This window comes from Rissa tridactyla, chromosome 4 (genome assembly GCF_028500815.1).
Source record: "Rissa tridactyla isolate bRisTri1 chromosome 4, bRisTri1.patW.cur.20221130, whole genome shotgun sequence".
Taxonomy (NCBI): Eukaryota; Metazoa; Chordata; class Aves; order Charadriiformes; family Laridae; genus Rissa; species Rissa tridactyla.
The window spans coordinates 26168575-26183508 of record NC_071469.1 but is presented as its reverse complement, the minus strand read 5'-3'; the positions used below and the strand labels follow the sequence as shown (position 1 = coordinate 26183508).

The 14934-nt window shown below is 41.1% G+C and overlaps 1 protein-coding gene across 3 annotated transcripts in view; it reads left to right on the top strand.

The window, feature by feature from the left end:
* The window catches only part of TSHR (thyroid stimulating hormone receptor), a 69572-nt gene extending 55407 nt beyond the window's left edge, over window positions 1-14165 (top strand). For all 3 annotated transcript variants that reach the window (XM_054199977.1, XM_054199976.1, XM_054199975.1), the window contains 2 exons: window positions 10992-11180; window positions 12755-14165. In XM_054199977.1, coding sequence (XP_054055952.1) covers window positions 10992-11180; window positions 12755-14165 — 1600 coding nt within the window. The remainder of the gene's footprint in view (window positions 1-10991; window positions 11181-12754) is intronic.
* Window positions 14166-14934: the final 769 nt, after the last annotated feature.

Genomic DNA, 14934 nt, shown 5'->3' with positions numbered 1-14934 from the left:
ATCATCTAGCATGTAACATAGTGCATAGCACTGATCACTGGGAGAACTGAAGTGCTGGAAGTGGGATTCCCCCCTCCACTGCAAAACCAGATGGTACCAGCAGTGCTCACTGTGTGCAAAAATCACTTTCTGCGCTTCAGGAAAACAGCATATTTATATCAGAATAATGATGCATTGTTCACAGAAGGAATCCTAGTGGCTAGCTACAATAATGAAAAGATGCAGAAGACATTATTTTTCTCCCAGAATGTTTCCAACTCCAGAAAATCAGGCTAGCTACCAGCGACATAGCAATCTACAGAAGAAGTTGTAGTGGCCATAACCACTTTATGCTAAGAAGAGTTGTGTCCCTGCTGTGCAAAGCTGCAACAGACCTTTGATGGCAAGGTTGTCATCAAATCTCTGGTTCTCTCTGTCCCCTGCATTTCAAGTGAGATGCATTGCAAGGCCTGTGTGTGAATGGTAGCCTGTCTTCTGCTTCAGTCATCTAAATTACATTGTCTTGTGGGGTGAAGAGGAAGGATCCAGCTGAGGGCCCACCTTTCAGGGCCACATCATTCCTCTGCATCACTCTCTACCACAGGTCCAGTGGAGCTACAAGCAGAATCCTTGGGAACAGGGTCTGAGACGAGTTCTAGGGAGTATCAGGTTTTCCTTTCACTGGCTTGAGCCACTCCTGTCACACGGAGGTGACATTTTGTGTGTTTCCTAAAGTCATCCTCCCTTTCCCAGTGGCACCTGATGCGTCACCAGCTATCACGTTTTAGAACAGCTCAGAAAGCCAGAGTTGGGAAGCACTAATGCAGACATCCTCACAAGGACAGGCAGGCCGGCTCTTCCTCCCCTTCACTCACTGCTCTCATTCTCATTCCCTTTCCCTCAGCAAAAAGCAGCTGCAGGACTACGTAGGTCAGTAGGCATAATGTTTTGTCACAACCTTCTTACCTCAAGTCTGGTGGCTCTGGCTGCCAGCTGGCGGGACATTCCACCCAGCGCTTCTCTCCAGAGGGCCTGCAAAGGGAGTAAACTAGTCCAGGCCTCTTCATTCAAAGTTGTAAAGTCCATGGGATGCAGGTGTGTATGAGAAGAACAGGTGAAGGCAGTAATACACTTCACTGTGTCCCTCAAGATGCTGTCAAGGACTAACATGCCTTTTTTTTTTTTTCTTATCACTGGATCACCTGAGGGATAAACCTCAGTTGTGCCATGAGTGGCCAGATCCTGAGACAGCAGTGAAAAGGTAGTGTTTTCTGACCATGTCTTAAAAGTTATACATTCTGGATAAGACAAGCACAGTCAAGGCCCTGGTCCACCATCAGGATGAGGACTGGCCATCTAGGCAGAGCAAAAGAGAGGCTTCTGAAAGCAGAGGGCAACAAATCAGAAGGGAAGCCTGAAAAAGCTCACAAAGGGGCTGATAAATCTCCTGCTCAGGGAGCCTTTGTGGTGGCTGTTGCTCCTCTTCCTCCCTGCTAGGTGGATCACCTTCATTTCCACTATTTCTGCTTTCAGGAGGGCTCAGGCCAGCAACCCCTGAACTAAGATGGTCATTGTCGGAGAACTGCGACAGGGGCTGTGTTGGTGCTGATTAATCCTTTTTTATTAGTATTTGGCTAATAAGGTCTTTGTCTGAATATTGCACGTGGCACCAGAGAAGCCCTTTCTCATTTTGTTGATTTTTCAGTTGATGTAACTTTAGCTGGACACCGTATTTCCCTTACAATACTACTTTGTCACAATAAATACACAGTCTCAAAGCACACTGCACTCTCCTGTTACGTTTGGGGTCTCATATGGCTCACTGCATGTCTTCCCTCTGAGGCTACAGGTGGCACCGTGGGTTGAAAAGCTCCTTCCTAGGGATGGCAGAAGAAAAAACACTTGGGGATCTTAAAACTAAGGGAGGCGAGAGCTTGCAGCAGCAGAGGTTTTGACTCTTGGAGTTCTTGTAGGTATTTAAAGCACCAGTGTTGTTATGCTAGACAGGTGAACAAGTAATGACATGCTGCAAAGGGTTGTGGGGTAAACATATGCTATAATAATGTTGCCAGGTAAGTTCACTCAGCAAGGGCTAACTTTGAGGTGTGTGAACTACACAGAGCCTCTTGGTTTAGGGGCTAGAGATGAATTCCTAGGACATGCATATGTAACTGTAAAGATCTTCCTTCTCTGTGTTTTCAAGTTTGATTTCTCAAATTGCTTGAAATTTTTCTAATCTTCTATAATTATTGTACTAACCCAGCTGCCATTGATCCTTGGGACGTGTTTTCCATTTGCAGTCTAAAGAGACAGTTATCCATCTCCCATTAGAGTGTTATACAATACTCCAACAATACTCCTAGTAGTATTTATACTTAAAGAGAGATGTGGTACTATAGTGACACTACAGAGAGAGGTATTGCTTCTTAAAGGCAGAAGGCATAAAATGGCATGTAAGCAACAATAAATCAACAGTGATTAAAAAAGTCGGACTATTTCACATCATGATCCTTTGATTTGCTAGTCCTAAGCCAAAGATCTTAGGAAGGTGTCATGGTTTAAGCCTGGCCTGCAGCTCAGCTCCACACAGCCACTTGCTCACCCCCTGCACCCAGTGGATGGGGGAGAGAACTGGAAGGGTAAAAGTGAGAAGACTCATGGGTTGAGATAAAGACAGTGTAATAACTAAAAGAAGGATGGGGGAAAAAAGCCAACAACGAGGGGGAAAAAAGCAAACCAAACCCAAGAAAAACAAGCGATGCAACAAAACCAGTTGCTCCCCGCCAATCAAACAATGCCCAGCCAGTCCCCAAGCAATGGCAGCCCTGGCAAACTTCCACCTGGATTTTTTTGCTGAGCATGATGTGATATGATCTGGGATATCCCTTCGGTCAGCTGGGTCAGCTGTCTTGGCTGTGTCCCCTCCCAACGCCTTGTGCACCCCCATCCTGCTTGCTGGCAGGGCGGCGTGAGAAGCAGAAAAGGCCTTGACGCTGTATAAGTACTGCTCAGCAGTGCACTAAAACATCCCTGTGTTATCCACACTGTTTTCATTCACAAATCCAAAACATAGTGCCATATTATTAATTATTCATTTAATTTCAATACAGTTTTAAAGCAGCTTTAGGGATTTCTGTTACCCATGGATAACCAGGAATTATTCCGCATGTGTGATGTAGGAAAGGTTTGTTATAAAGCGAGATACCTTCCAGGAACAATTTAGAGCAGAACCCTTCCACCTGAACAGATCTCTTAGTTGACCTTCAGGAACTAGAACTGTTTTAACAGGAACAAAATAGTTTCTGAAACTCCCACATATGCACTGCCTTAAGAAGGCTGAAATCAAAATGAATGAAAATTGAGCAGAACCTTACTATTTATTGTTGCATCATGTCAATGGCCATTAACATCTCCCATAGGAAACAGAATGGGCTTGCAATTGGTGCTTTATTACACACCCTCACTGTACCATCAAGACTAATATTAATGAGTTAATTATAGAGAGACCAGAGATTTGATAACTTGCATAATAGCCTGAAAAGTCTGACCAATACAGCCCCCTTCCATATCCCCCTTGGGTACTGTAAACAACTTGTCTTATTTTACTAAAAAATTTGTTAAGTAATTTTGGTTCAGGCATGAGGCTGTTTTTAGCTGGCATGGGAATTTGTGGACATCAGATCCTCCTTAAAAAGAAAGTTCTACTTAAAATACTGTTTCCTTTTGAAAATTAAATGTATCGAAAATGGTTGCCAGAAGATAAACATTCCTTTTGCTGGGGCAATGAATGGCATTGCTTACAGTGGGACCAGTACGAAAGGGGAGAAAAAAAAAAAAAAAAGACTCTGTCTTGCCTCCTGACCAAGCTAACAGAACTCATCCTCTCTTGAGTTCCCTTTATGCACTCTTGAAATGAGATAAGAATTTATGGTTGATAGAATGTCTGCTCCACAGATCCATCATTTACTTTTTTTCTCCAATCAGGATTTCAGCAGCAACAGCAACTTAAAGGCTGAAATACTGACCTTAGATCCAACCTCATGGGGTAATTTTCTTCCGTTTTGGCTTTAAAAAAAAACGAAGAAAAACGATTTAACTACAAAGAATTGTGCTTGGCTATATGTGTGCTGTGTGAGTTTGGCCATGCTCTCAGACGACCTAGTTAGATGGTATATTTAAGTAGATATTAAAAAGTTAGGTAATTTTTTTTTTTTTTTAAATTGCAGTTTATAATAGCAGAGGAAGCGGAGAGTGTGATCACTGAATAGAGGAGATAAGATGCCAGTAATTCTGATTCCTTTGTCACCGCTGTATATTCAGATATATGTGGATGTATACATAGATTGCTCCCTTTAGAAAACTATTTTAACAGTATGACATTACATTGCTCTTCACCTGAAAATGAAATCTTGGCTAGGATTCAGCAACTCAGTGTACCGGATTTACTAAATGCACCAACAAGAGCTGCTGCCTAGAGCACAAGTACAGCAAAGTACAACAAAAATACAATCAGGCTCATTATTCAATTAGCTTCAGCAAAACATACAGTCCAAATTTAAAACATTACTGTTGCAAAAGATACACGTGATTAATTAATTATCTTTAGAAACAAGAAGTGCTCTTTAAAGCATCATTTCCCAATCTAGGAATGGGTCCTACCTGAGGAGGTTCTGTTCTGTTCCAGACACTGGGCACAAGTATGTCTTTGAGCAACAGGAGCACTCTGCATTCTGCTAATCAAATAATGCAAATCTGTAGAATTAAAGAATCTTTCACTATATAGAAATAATATCTGTAGTCTAAGTCCATCTGTTACATATTTTATGCTTTTTTATCTATTGTAGTATTGCAGTACTCAGAAATCTGTATATGATTAGGTAAAAATTCTCAATGGTACTATGACGCATTCAATCTTATTTTCTCAATTATCTGTCTTTTAAATTCTCATTATTACTGATTTCATACTACAATTGCATGTTTCCAGCTATGAAAAAGATTAGTGACAAAAGCTATTATCCCTTATATCTAATTCTGAACTTCTGACTTCATAAAAACAATGAAGAATTAGACCAAAAAATAATAACCCAGAAAAAAAAATCAAATTTGAGCAGCTAAATATCTGTTTAACACTTGTATCATATATGCAGTTTGTTCAGAAAACAACACCTCTTAAATCATAAGCTATGTTTTATTCCCACGTTCATCTGAAGCTCTCCAACGTCTCCACAACTTTCAATCTAATATCTAATGTGTAAATTCCATGTAAGGTAAGCAACACCCTAGAAACGTCACAGGAGATTTATAAGAAAGCATGTGAGAGAAAAACAAAACAACTAACTAGCCACAATGTTAAAATTGGTTGAGTGCACTTTGGTTGCTGTTATGCTCCACAGTGTAGAGCTCTACGTTACCACAGACAGACCACTTCCAGCACCCGAGCGAGCTCTAGACCACGGTTACTTAAATGCTGAAGTCTGGTCTGGATCTAGTCTAGAAGTTAATTTTGCTAAGACTTTACCATCATCCTGAACATTTGATGTCTCCCACAAGGAGTGTGAATGCCTAGTTTCGGTATCAGCCTTTGTAGGGTTTTGTCAAAGGCCTCGTGGAAGTCCCAGGAGACTCTGAGCAAAGAGAGGTTTGTAAGGCAGGACTTATTTTTACAAAAGCCTTTACCTGCTGACTTCCTCCAGGTATATCGTATCAGTTGATGGCTCGCTTGCTGCCTTCCCACAGGGGTCTAAGTTACACACCTCTTTTACCAATTCAACTACTTCCTCCTTGAGTTGCTTCAGAACTTGTTGGTGAAAACCATCCAGTCCTTGTGACTCGTTATCATTCATTTCATCAGTTGAGGAGGCCTAGCCTCCTTTATAGCCACTTCAATTCAAGGCAGATCCTCTTGACAAGTCTATCAGACATCTTACTTATCAATATTATTAGATATTAATGAGGCTGACATAACTGCAGTCGGTTCCCATTTTTCTGAGCAGCCCAAAATGAAGACTGATCGTACAATGACACAGAATGCAGACATAGATGCTATAGTCTGGCAGACTCCAACTACTTGGATTGACATTGCTCTGAAGATCAGTAATTATTATTTAAAACCTTTTCAATCCTATGCTTTCTAGTTTGAAGACAGCTACTATACTGCTTGAAGTAGACTGTGAATCTGAGTAGATAATCATCAAGACTGGATTTGTAAGGTAAAAAAATCCCTGTCAATCCCACACTTTCTTCTGGCCAGTTGACACACACTTATGTCACTAACAGAGTGTGGGCCTATGTAGGGTAATTAAGAAGTTTTTACCACTGGGAGACAAATTACCACTTATCACCAGACCCCCAGGAGGCTTTTCCATTTGCAATAGTTGCGGTACACAGAGTTCACAAGACCTCTTTGTGGCAGACATCATGGCAGCAGTTTTAGGGACTTCCCAAACTGGGGATTTTGGATGCTTTCAAACTTCTGAGCCATTGTGCTTGATATGGCCCATGTATGGGACCAACCATCTGTTGTTAGCCCTGCAACAGGATTAATCCTAAATCAACTAGGTCTTCAAGGCAGCTGTGCCTGTGTCTTCTCCCCAAGCACCCCAGTTTAAAACAGGCAGAGTTTTTGAAAATAAAACCCGCAATGCCTAACTGCTTGAGTACACACCCATATACACATACATAAAAGAATTCAAAGGGTTCAGTAAGATAGAACAGAAATGACATAGTCTTATAACTAATTCTTCCAAGCCCTTTCTTCTCACTGAACAGATCTTTCTTTCAGGCTTTTTAAAATCACTTGATAACACTCTTTGAGTTGCCACAGACTTTGCGCATTCTCCTCTGCTCCCCAGGAAATCGTTTCGCCCACCTGAGCCCCGGGCTGGCGGCTCCCTTCTGCTCAAAGCTCTCCAGGAGCTGCAGCTCCCTCCCCTGCACATCCAGGGCCCTGGAGAGGCTCCTCTCCACAGCTGTTCCCAAGGCACAAGCCCTTGTCCCCCAGGATGTTCCTCCTGATCCAGTCATTTCTGATGGGAATGTGACACAACTGTGAAAAAAAACCCAAACCAAAAAGGCATATTGTCCTTGTTACCTTGTTATTTGGCCTGCGCACTGAAGCACGGCACTGACTTTCACAATTTAATGATGGAATTTTGTGGAAAGATTACAGCTTTTCTCATTTTTAAGTCTCTTGTCTCACATTCTTAGGTGCCCCAAAACTCATCTCACAAGAGTGAATAACCATACCCAGTCACCTTCTTTATAATATGCATGGCATATATAGTCTCCTAGTGCTTCCAGTCCTAGCTTTTCCCAAAAGTTCCTACCTACTCTTTATTACTTCATATATAAACAATTGGATCCTTTTAATCATCCTTGCTGTAGCTTTCTGCGCTCTTATAGTCTTCATAGTATTATAGTATTTAAGATGCAGTTATATTAGATTTATAAAGGGAAGGTTTTCTGTTCTATTTTCTATTTCTTTCCTAAGGATTCTTAGAATTTTATTTGCCGTCAACATTACTAAGTAGCACTGACCTGACATCTGCAGAGAGGACTCCAAGATCTTTCCAGCATGCTAGGTAAATTAGACCCCATTGTCATCCATGTACAGTTAAGATTGCTTTTTCTTAATGCACTTTACATTCATCAATATTGAATCATGTAAATTATTTTACTGCTCAGTCACTTAGTATTGCAGGATCCTTCTGTTTCTTTAGACAATCAGTTTTAGCTTTCACTACCTTGTATTATTTTGTGTCAGAAACAAGCTTTGTTGCAGCTACTCTCATTCTCTTTCCAGACTGTTTGTGGACATTTCAGTAGTACCAGCGCTAGCACACCCTCTGTGGGCCTCTGCTGCAATGATGTGTATATTCAGATAGATACCAGTTCATTTTCCGTTCTTCGTTAGCATGAAAACTTATGATCTGTTCCCAGGCTTTTCCCCAAATCTTTCATTTTTTTAATTAAAGGGGAGCCATTCCCCTTGTCACATAACAGATGAGTTACCTCAACAGCCCTTGATATCTGATTTTGTCAAGGCTTTTCAGAAATCCCAGTTTGTTGTGCAAACAGGATCATCTTTCTCCATATGCTTCTGCCAGAACATCCTCAAAAAACTCCCAAGAGTTTGTGAGGTGTCATTTCCCTTCCAAAAAGTCTTAGCACCTCCCATCACACAGCATTTAACCATGTTCCCTTCCTGCAGGTAGCTGCCACCACCATGAGGACTTGATGGAGACCCATGGGGGTTGCTGAAAGGCCAGCCTTGTCTTGGTAAGATCTAGTCTCAGATCTAGTTTACCAAGATGTTTTGCTTCAGAAGGAAAGCTCTATAAAATGAGAAAATTGGTGAAAACCAAAAAGGAGCAGGCCACTAAGTTGATTAAGGGACTGGAGCATCTGTCATAACAGGATAGGTGGACAGAGTTGGAAACGTTTAGTCTGGAGAAGAGTCAAGGGAATCTTATTAATGTGTATAAATACTTGGGGGGGTGGGTAGGGGATGGAACTGGGAAGACGGAGCCAGGGTCTCCTCAGTGGTGTCCAGTGACAGGACAAGAGGCAACAGGCACAAACTGAAATACAGGGAAGTCCACTGCAACATAAGAAAAAACTTCTTTACTGTGAGGGTGGTCAAATGCTGGAATACGTTGCCTAGAGAGGCTGTGGAGTCTCCAATCCTGGAGACACTGAGAGGTCAACAGGACACAGCTCTGAGCAACCTGGTCCAGGTGACCCTGCTTTGATCAGGGAGATCAAACTGGACGACCTGGAAGTTCAACTATTCTGTGATTCTTTAAAAGATAAAATGATAGCAGGCAGCATTCAGAATCTTCTAAGATCCAATTCAGGGGCTTGGTAGAAACATATACTACCTATCAAAAAGGACTCCAGAAGAACAAAAAAGAGGTTTATGTGGTTGAAATCAACTATATTGATATATTCCAATATGTATGATAGCAAAGAAGCTATTAGAAGTAAAAAAGCCCTCCTACAGAAAGGGGAAGCAATTTCTAAGTCAATTTAAAAACGAATACAAGCAAATTGAAAGGAAAAAAAAACCACAAGAGAGCAAAATCAAGTGTTTTTGAAGCAATTTTTTTAAAGCATAAAATTAGTAATAATCTTCTTTTAGGTGCAAGAAACAAGCCAGTGGGTGAAAATTCTAGAGGGATAAGAACAGCACTCTTGGGAAACATTGTATAGAATCGTCTAGGTTGGAAGGGACCTTTAAGATCATCAAATCCAACCATTAATCTAACACTGACAAAACCATCACTAAACCATGTCTCTAAGTACCACGTCTACATGTCTTTTAAATACCTCCAGGGATGGTTATTCAACCAATTCCCTGGGCAGCCTGTTCAAATCTTTGATAACCCTTTCTGTGAAGAAATTTTTTATCCACCCTAAACCTCCCCTGCTGTAACTTGTGGTCTTTTCCTCTTGTCCTGTCGCTTGTTACTTGGGAGAAAAGACCGACCCCCACCTCGCTACAAACTCCTTTCAGGTAGTTGTAGAGAGCGAGAAGGTCTCCCCTCAGCCTCCTTTTCTCCAGGCTAAGCAATCGCAGCTCCCTCAGCTGCTCCTCGTAAGACTCGTGTTCCAGACCCCTCACCAGCTTTGTTGCCCTTCTCTGGACATGCCCCTGAACCTCAATGTCTTTCTTCTAGTGAGGGGCCCAAAACTGAAGACAGTATTCAAGGTGTAGCCTCACCAGTGCCGAGTACAGGGGGACAATCACTTCCCGAGTCCTTCTATCTACACTATTCCTGATGCAGGTCAGGAGGCTGTTGGCCTTCTAGGCCACCTGGGCACACTGCTGGCTCATATTCAGCCAGCTGTCAGCCAGCATCCCCAGATCCTCTTCCACTGGGCATCTGTCCAGCCACACTTCCCCAAGCCTGTAGCGCTGCAGGGGGTTGTTGTGACGCAAGTGCAGGACCCAGCACTTGGCCTTGTTGAACCTCATACAGTTAGGCTGGCCCATCAATCCAGCCTGTCCAGGTCACTCTGCAAAGCCTTTCTACCCTCAAGCTGATTAACACTCCTGCCCGACTTGGTGTCATCTGCAAACTTACTGAGGTTGCACTCGATCCCCTTGTCCAGGTCATTGACAAACAGAACTGGCCCCAATACTGAGCCCTGGGGAACACCACTTGTGACCAGCCGCCAACTGGATTTAAGTCCATTTACCACAACTCTTTGCTGTGGCAAACAGAAAAAAAGTGGAATTATTTATTATTAGGGTGTTCACGATGAAAGTGCTCAAACAATATTCCTACACTAGAACCTTTTTTACAGGCTTACTTCTTTACAGAGTATAACTCTGAGAAAATATCTTGACTTCAAGAGTCAGTAGAATAGGTTTTAGGGCAAAGCAAAAAATGAGTGGAAAGCACTAGCAGGACCAGATGACATTCACCTGGCAGTTCTCACTGTGCAATGTATCTGCTGAGGTGGAGTCAGTACCAGAGAAATAGAAAGCAGAAAACATAATACTAAATTTTCTGGGAGTTTCAGGATGGACTAAGATAGAAGATTTCAATTTCAGTTTATAAAGAACATTGTTTTAGTAATTACAATGCTTTCTATTGAAATATCCCAATAGGTTACAAAGAGTCTAAAGGAAAATAGCTCTTCCAATGAAAGATGTGATTTCTTTAAAGAATTTTTAAAACTTTGGTTTTGCGTATGCATTTGTATCTGGTTTGCTTTAAAGGTATAATTGTAAAAGTCCTGATATTTCTTTATTATCCACATTCTGCACTATGAGACATTAAAGACAAGAACTTTAAAATGCAGGGAAAATCACGGGAGGAATCCATACCCTACTTGAATTTGAATGGCAGCAGAACCTAGCAAAGTGATAGGATATCCCCACCTCCTCTGGATTTGATTTTTGCTGTAGAGTTCTATGAAACTCCTCAATTACTGTGAGAATCTAAAAAAAAATCTGATCCAGTTGCTGGATAGTCTGATGTTTGTCTTTTGCTTCATTTTCCTAGGGATGTCTCCAGAACAGCCATTGTTAACCTTCCGGCCAAAGGATTGGAAAACCTTAAAGAACTAATGGCCAAAAATACATGGACTTTAAAGAAATTACCAGCTGTAAAGATATTTCTTCAGCTAATGCGAGCTGACTTATCATATCCAAGTCACTGCTGTGCTTTCAAGAGCTGGAAAAAAAACAGTGGGTGAGTTTCACTGACATACATTCAATTTTAAAGTATGTAAGTGAAGACAACTTTTTAGTATTAATAGAAAATTACATCTGTTGGTGTTTTTGTGACAATTTCTTCTAGGTATAGAGGACATTCTTTGAAACAGAGATTACAATTTCAAACTGAAAGAAGAAAGAATTTTTGATATAACAATTTGTAACACCTTTTGCAACAGCTCCTCCTTTTGTTGAGCCCAGAATTAAAGTGAAAAAAAAAGGGTAATGTGCTACATAATACAGAATGTGCTGTAGCAAGGACTGGAAAAAGAAGTTTTGGAGGGGTTATAGCCTCATATCTCATACGTTTGCTAACTGAAAAGCTCAGAATAAATGATTCTGTAATAACCTTGTACACAGATTATTTCAAATTCCATTTCAGCAGGATTTCTGGCCTCCCATCAGAACAGGTGCTGATAGCTTTTGGAAAGAAGAAAATACATTTATAGATGTCCTGAAGCAACACAGCAACTCATCTGCTGCAAGGAGGGAGGGGCGATGACTTACTGTGATTAGCAGCAGAATTTTACCACAGAATGCAAATCCATTGTAAATTTCTCTAAAGTTTGATAAAGTTTAGAGAATTCTCATCCAGGCCAGCCCCTGATTTAGGAAGACAGCTCCAGTCTTCGGTATGGCAGTATTTTTGACTGGAATGCATAGTATATTAAAAACATGCTATGACAAGTATATGAATTATTCAATAATAATCTCACAGAGCAATAACATTCACAATTACAGTGGACTGGGAAAGTGAGGACACAAATAAAACTGAGGAGTGGAGAGATTCATAACCTGTGCAGGAAGAACGTGCAGAAAGAACCCAGCCAAATCTAATGACTGAAATAAACACGTATTATTAGTAGAGATGAAAACTTCTCAGAGTGAATTGTATGCAACCTCAAATTGTAAGCAATCTTGAATTCTACACACTTGGAAATGAGAAATGCTAAAGGTTATGTGACAGTGGATCACAGTGATCAAAAAAATTTGATGCCAAATTGCACTTTTTTTACTATTAAAAAAGGATGAACAATTTTTTACTACACATACAGGTGCATCACACTAAGAGGTACAGAATTCCCAACCACTACACTGCTAGTTAGCTGTAAAGCACCTACAGGAAATACACAGAATAGAAATTAAAATGATGGAAATTCTGGGAGAAATTGATTTGTAAGCAAAAATGAAAAGGAAAATAATACTGTGTGTATTATCTAAGAAGTTACAAACAGCAGATAAAAGTCTTGTTACCTACTACGAAAGCAAATCCCAAGAAGGAAGAGGGATTGCGGATGCTGAACAAACCAAATTACTACTGGGGATAGCTGATAACAACAGAGAAAGAAAAAATATAGTTTAAAAAAAAGACCAGGAATACTCAAGTTTATTGTTCACTATACGCTCTGTTAACAAAAATATATCCAATCATGTTCTTATAGCTATGTTTTCATTCATGGTGATTTGCTTTTGAAGTGTTCCCTTTGTTTACTTGCTGCGCTCCAGTCAGACCATAAAGACCAGCAGTGATTTCCCCCTCTGCTCTTTCAGAATCCTGGAGTATCTGACATGTAACCAGAGCAGCAGTCACAGCTTTCGTAAGAGAAGATCAGTCAAAACTCTCAGCAGTCCATTTTACAAAGATTATGCAGAAGAATACACAGACCACACCGACACTGTGTATGACAAAAACACCAAGTTCATGAATTTTCATGAAAATTCCCATTATTACATTTTTTTGGAAGAGCACGGAGAAGGAAATCTTGGGTTTGGCCAAGAGCTCAAGAACCCTCAAATGGAAGATGTCCAGACCTTTGACAGTCATTATGACTATCCTGTCTGCGGAGGCAATGAAGATGTAATATGCACTCCAGAGCCTGATGAGTTTAATCCTTGTGAGGATATAATGGGATATCAGTTTCTGAGGATTGTGGTGTGGTTTGTGAACCTGCTGGCCATCCTAGGTAACATTTTTGTCCTTTTCATCCTTCTCACCAGCCATTATAAACTGACTGTACCACGCTTTCTGATGTGTAACTTGGCCTTTGCAGATTTTTGCATGGGGTTGTACCTCCTCCTGATCGCTTCTGTGGACCTCCACACCAGGTCAGAGTATTATAACCACGCTATAGAGTGGCAGACTGGGCCTGGCTGCAACACAGCTGGCTTTTTCACAGTCTTTGCTAGTGAACTTTCTGTATACACACTGACTGTGATCACCCTGGAGCGCTGGTACGCCATCACTTTTGCCATGCGCCCAGATCGAAAGATTCGCCTCCGGCATGCCTTGGTTATCATGCTGGGAGGGTGGCTCTCGTGCTTTCTTCTTGCCCTTTTGCCGCTGGTTGGTGTCAGCAGCTATAGCAAAGTCAGCATCTGCTTGCCTATGGACACTGAAACACCAGTGGCTGAAGCCTACGTTGTCTTCGTTTTAATATGTAACATCATTGCTTTTGTCATCATTTGTGCCTGCTACATAAAAATCTATGTAACTGTGCGAAACCCTCAGTACAAGTCAGGGGACAAAGACACCAAAATTGCCAAGCGGATGGCTGTGTTGATTTTCACTGACTTTCTGTGCATGGCTCCCATCTCTTTCCATGCTTTATCTGCCATTATGAACAAACCACTGATAACTGTCACCAATTCCAAGATTTTGCTGGTACTCTTCTATCCACTCAATTCTTGTGCCAACCCCTTTCTTTATGCTATTTTCACCAAAGCTTTCCGAAGAGATGTGTTTATCCTACTAAGCAAGTTTGGCATATGCGAGCATCAGGCTCAAGTCTACAGAGGTCAGACAATCTCAGCCAAAAACAGCAGCGGCTCTTACGGGCAGAGAATCAGCCGAGCGATAGGTCCGATTTCTACAAGGATTCAAGACGCAGCCAACGATTACCTTCCTGCCGTGACAATGCAGAACCAAATTCTCATGGAAGAATGCAAGCAAACTGAGCTATAATATCTCAAAGTCTCACAGCCACAATCTGGTCAAGTGGTGGTTGTCCATACAGTGAATCAAGTAAGAAGAGAACATATTCTCCGTATCTATTTCCCTAGCCTATCCTTTGTGATGTCTGAAAGTACCTTCAGAATGGTCTTCTTTTGGACAAGTCACTCATTTGAACCTCATCTCACACTTTTATCAGCGCAGGACAGAAAAATATTGTTCTCATGATAACGCTGGAAGTAAATGTGAATGCTCTAAGTAGGAAAATTAATACATATAAACTCAGCAAATATGAAATATACTCTCATCTAAAAAATTTAAGGAAGCAGGAGACTAAGTATAAAACTTGGTGGTACTTGTATGACTAAAAAAAGAACATAAAGTTTTATAATTAAAACAAGATTAAAAAGATACTAAAGGCTGAAGTTCTCAATTGCCAACCGCCTATGTGTCAAAAAGTTCAAATGGTTTTCTAATAGCGAATTTCTAAAACTTCCACTAGAGCCTAAAATGGAACATACTCCTTCTGCTTCTGCCATCCTGACCTAAAACGAAGCTAATCTTTTGTTTGCGGTTCTTGGTTTAGTTGAGTGAGATGGGAAAAAAAGGTCTCTTCATGTTGCCTTTGTAGCAGTAAAAGGCAAATGACATTGATTTTGCAGCTGTTCATGATAACTGGTAAGAAACATGAGGGCATTTGTCTTTGTGTGCTGCAAAAATTCACAGAACCACAGAATGGGAGGGGTTGGAAGGGAGCTTTGGAGATCATCCAACCCCCCTC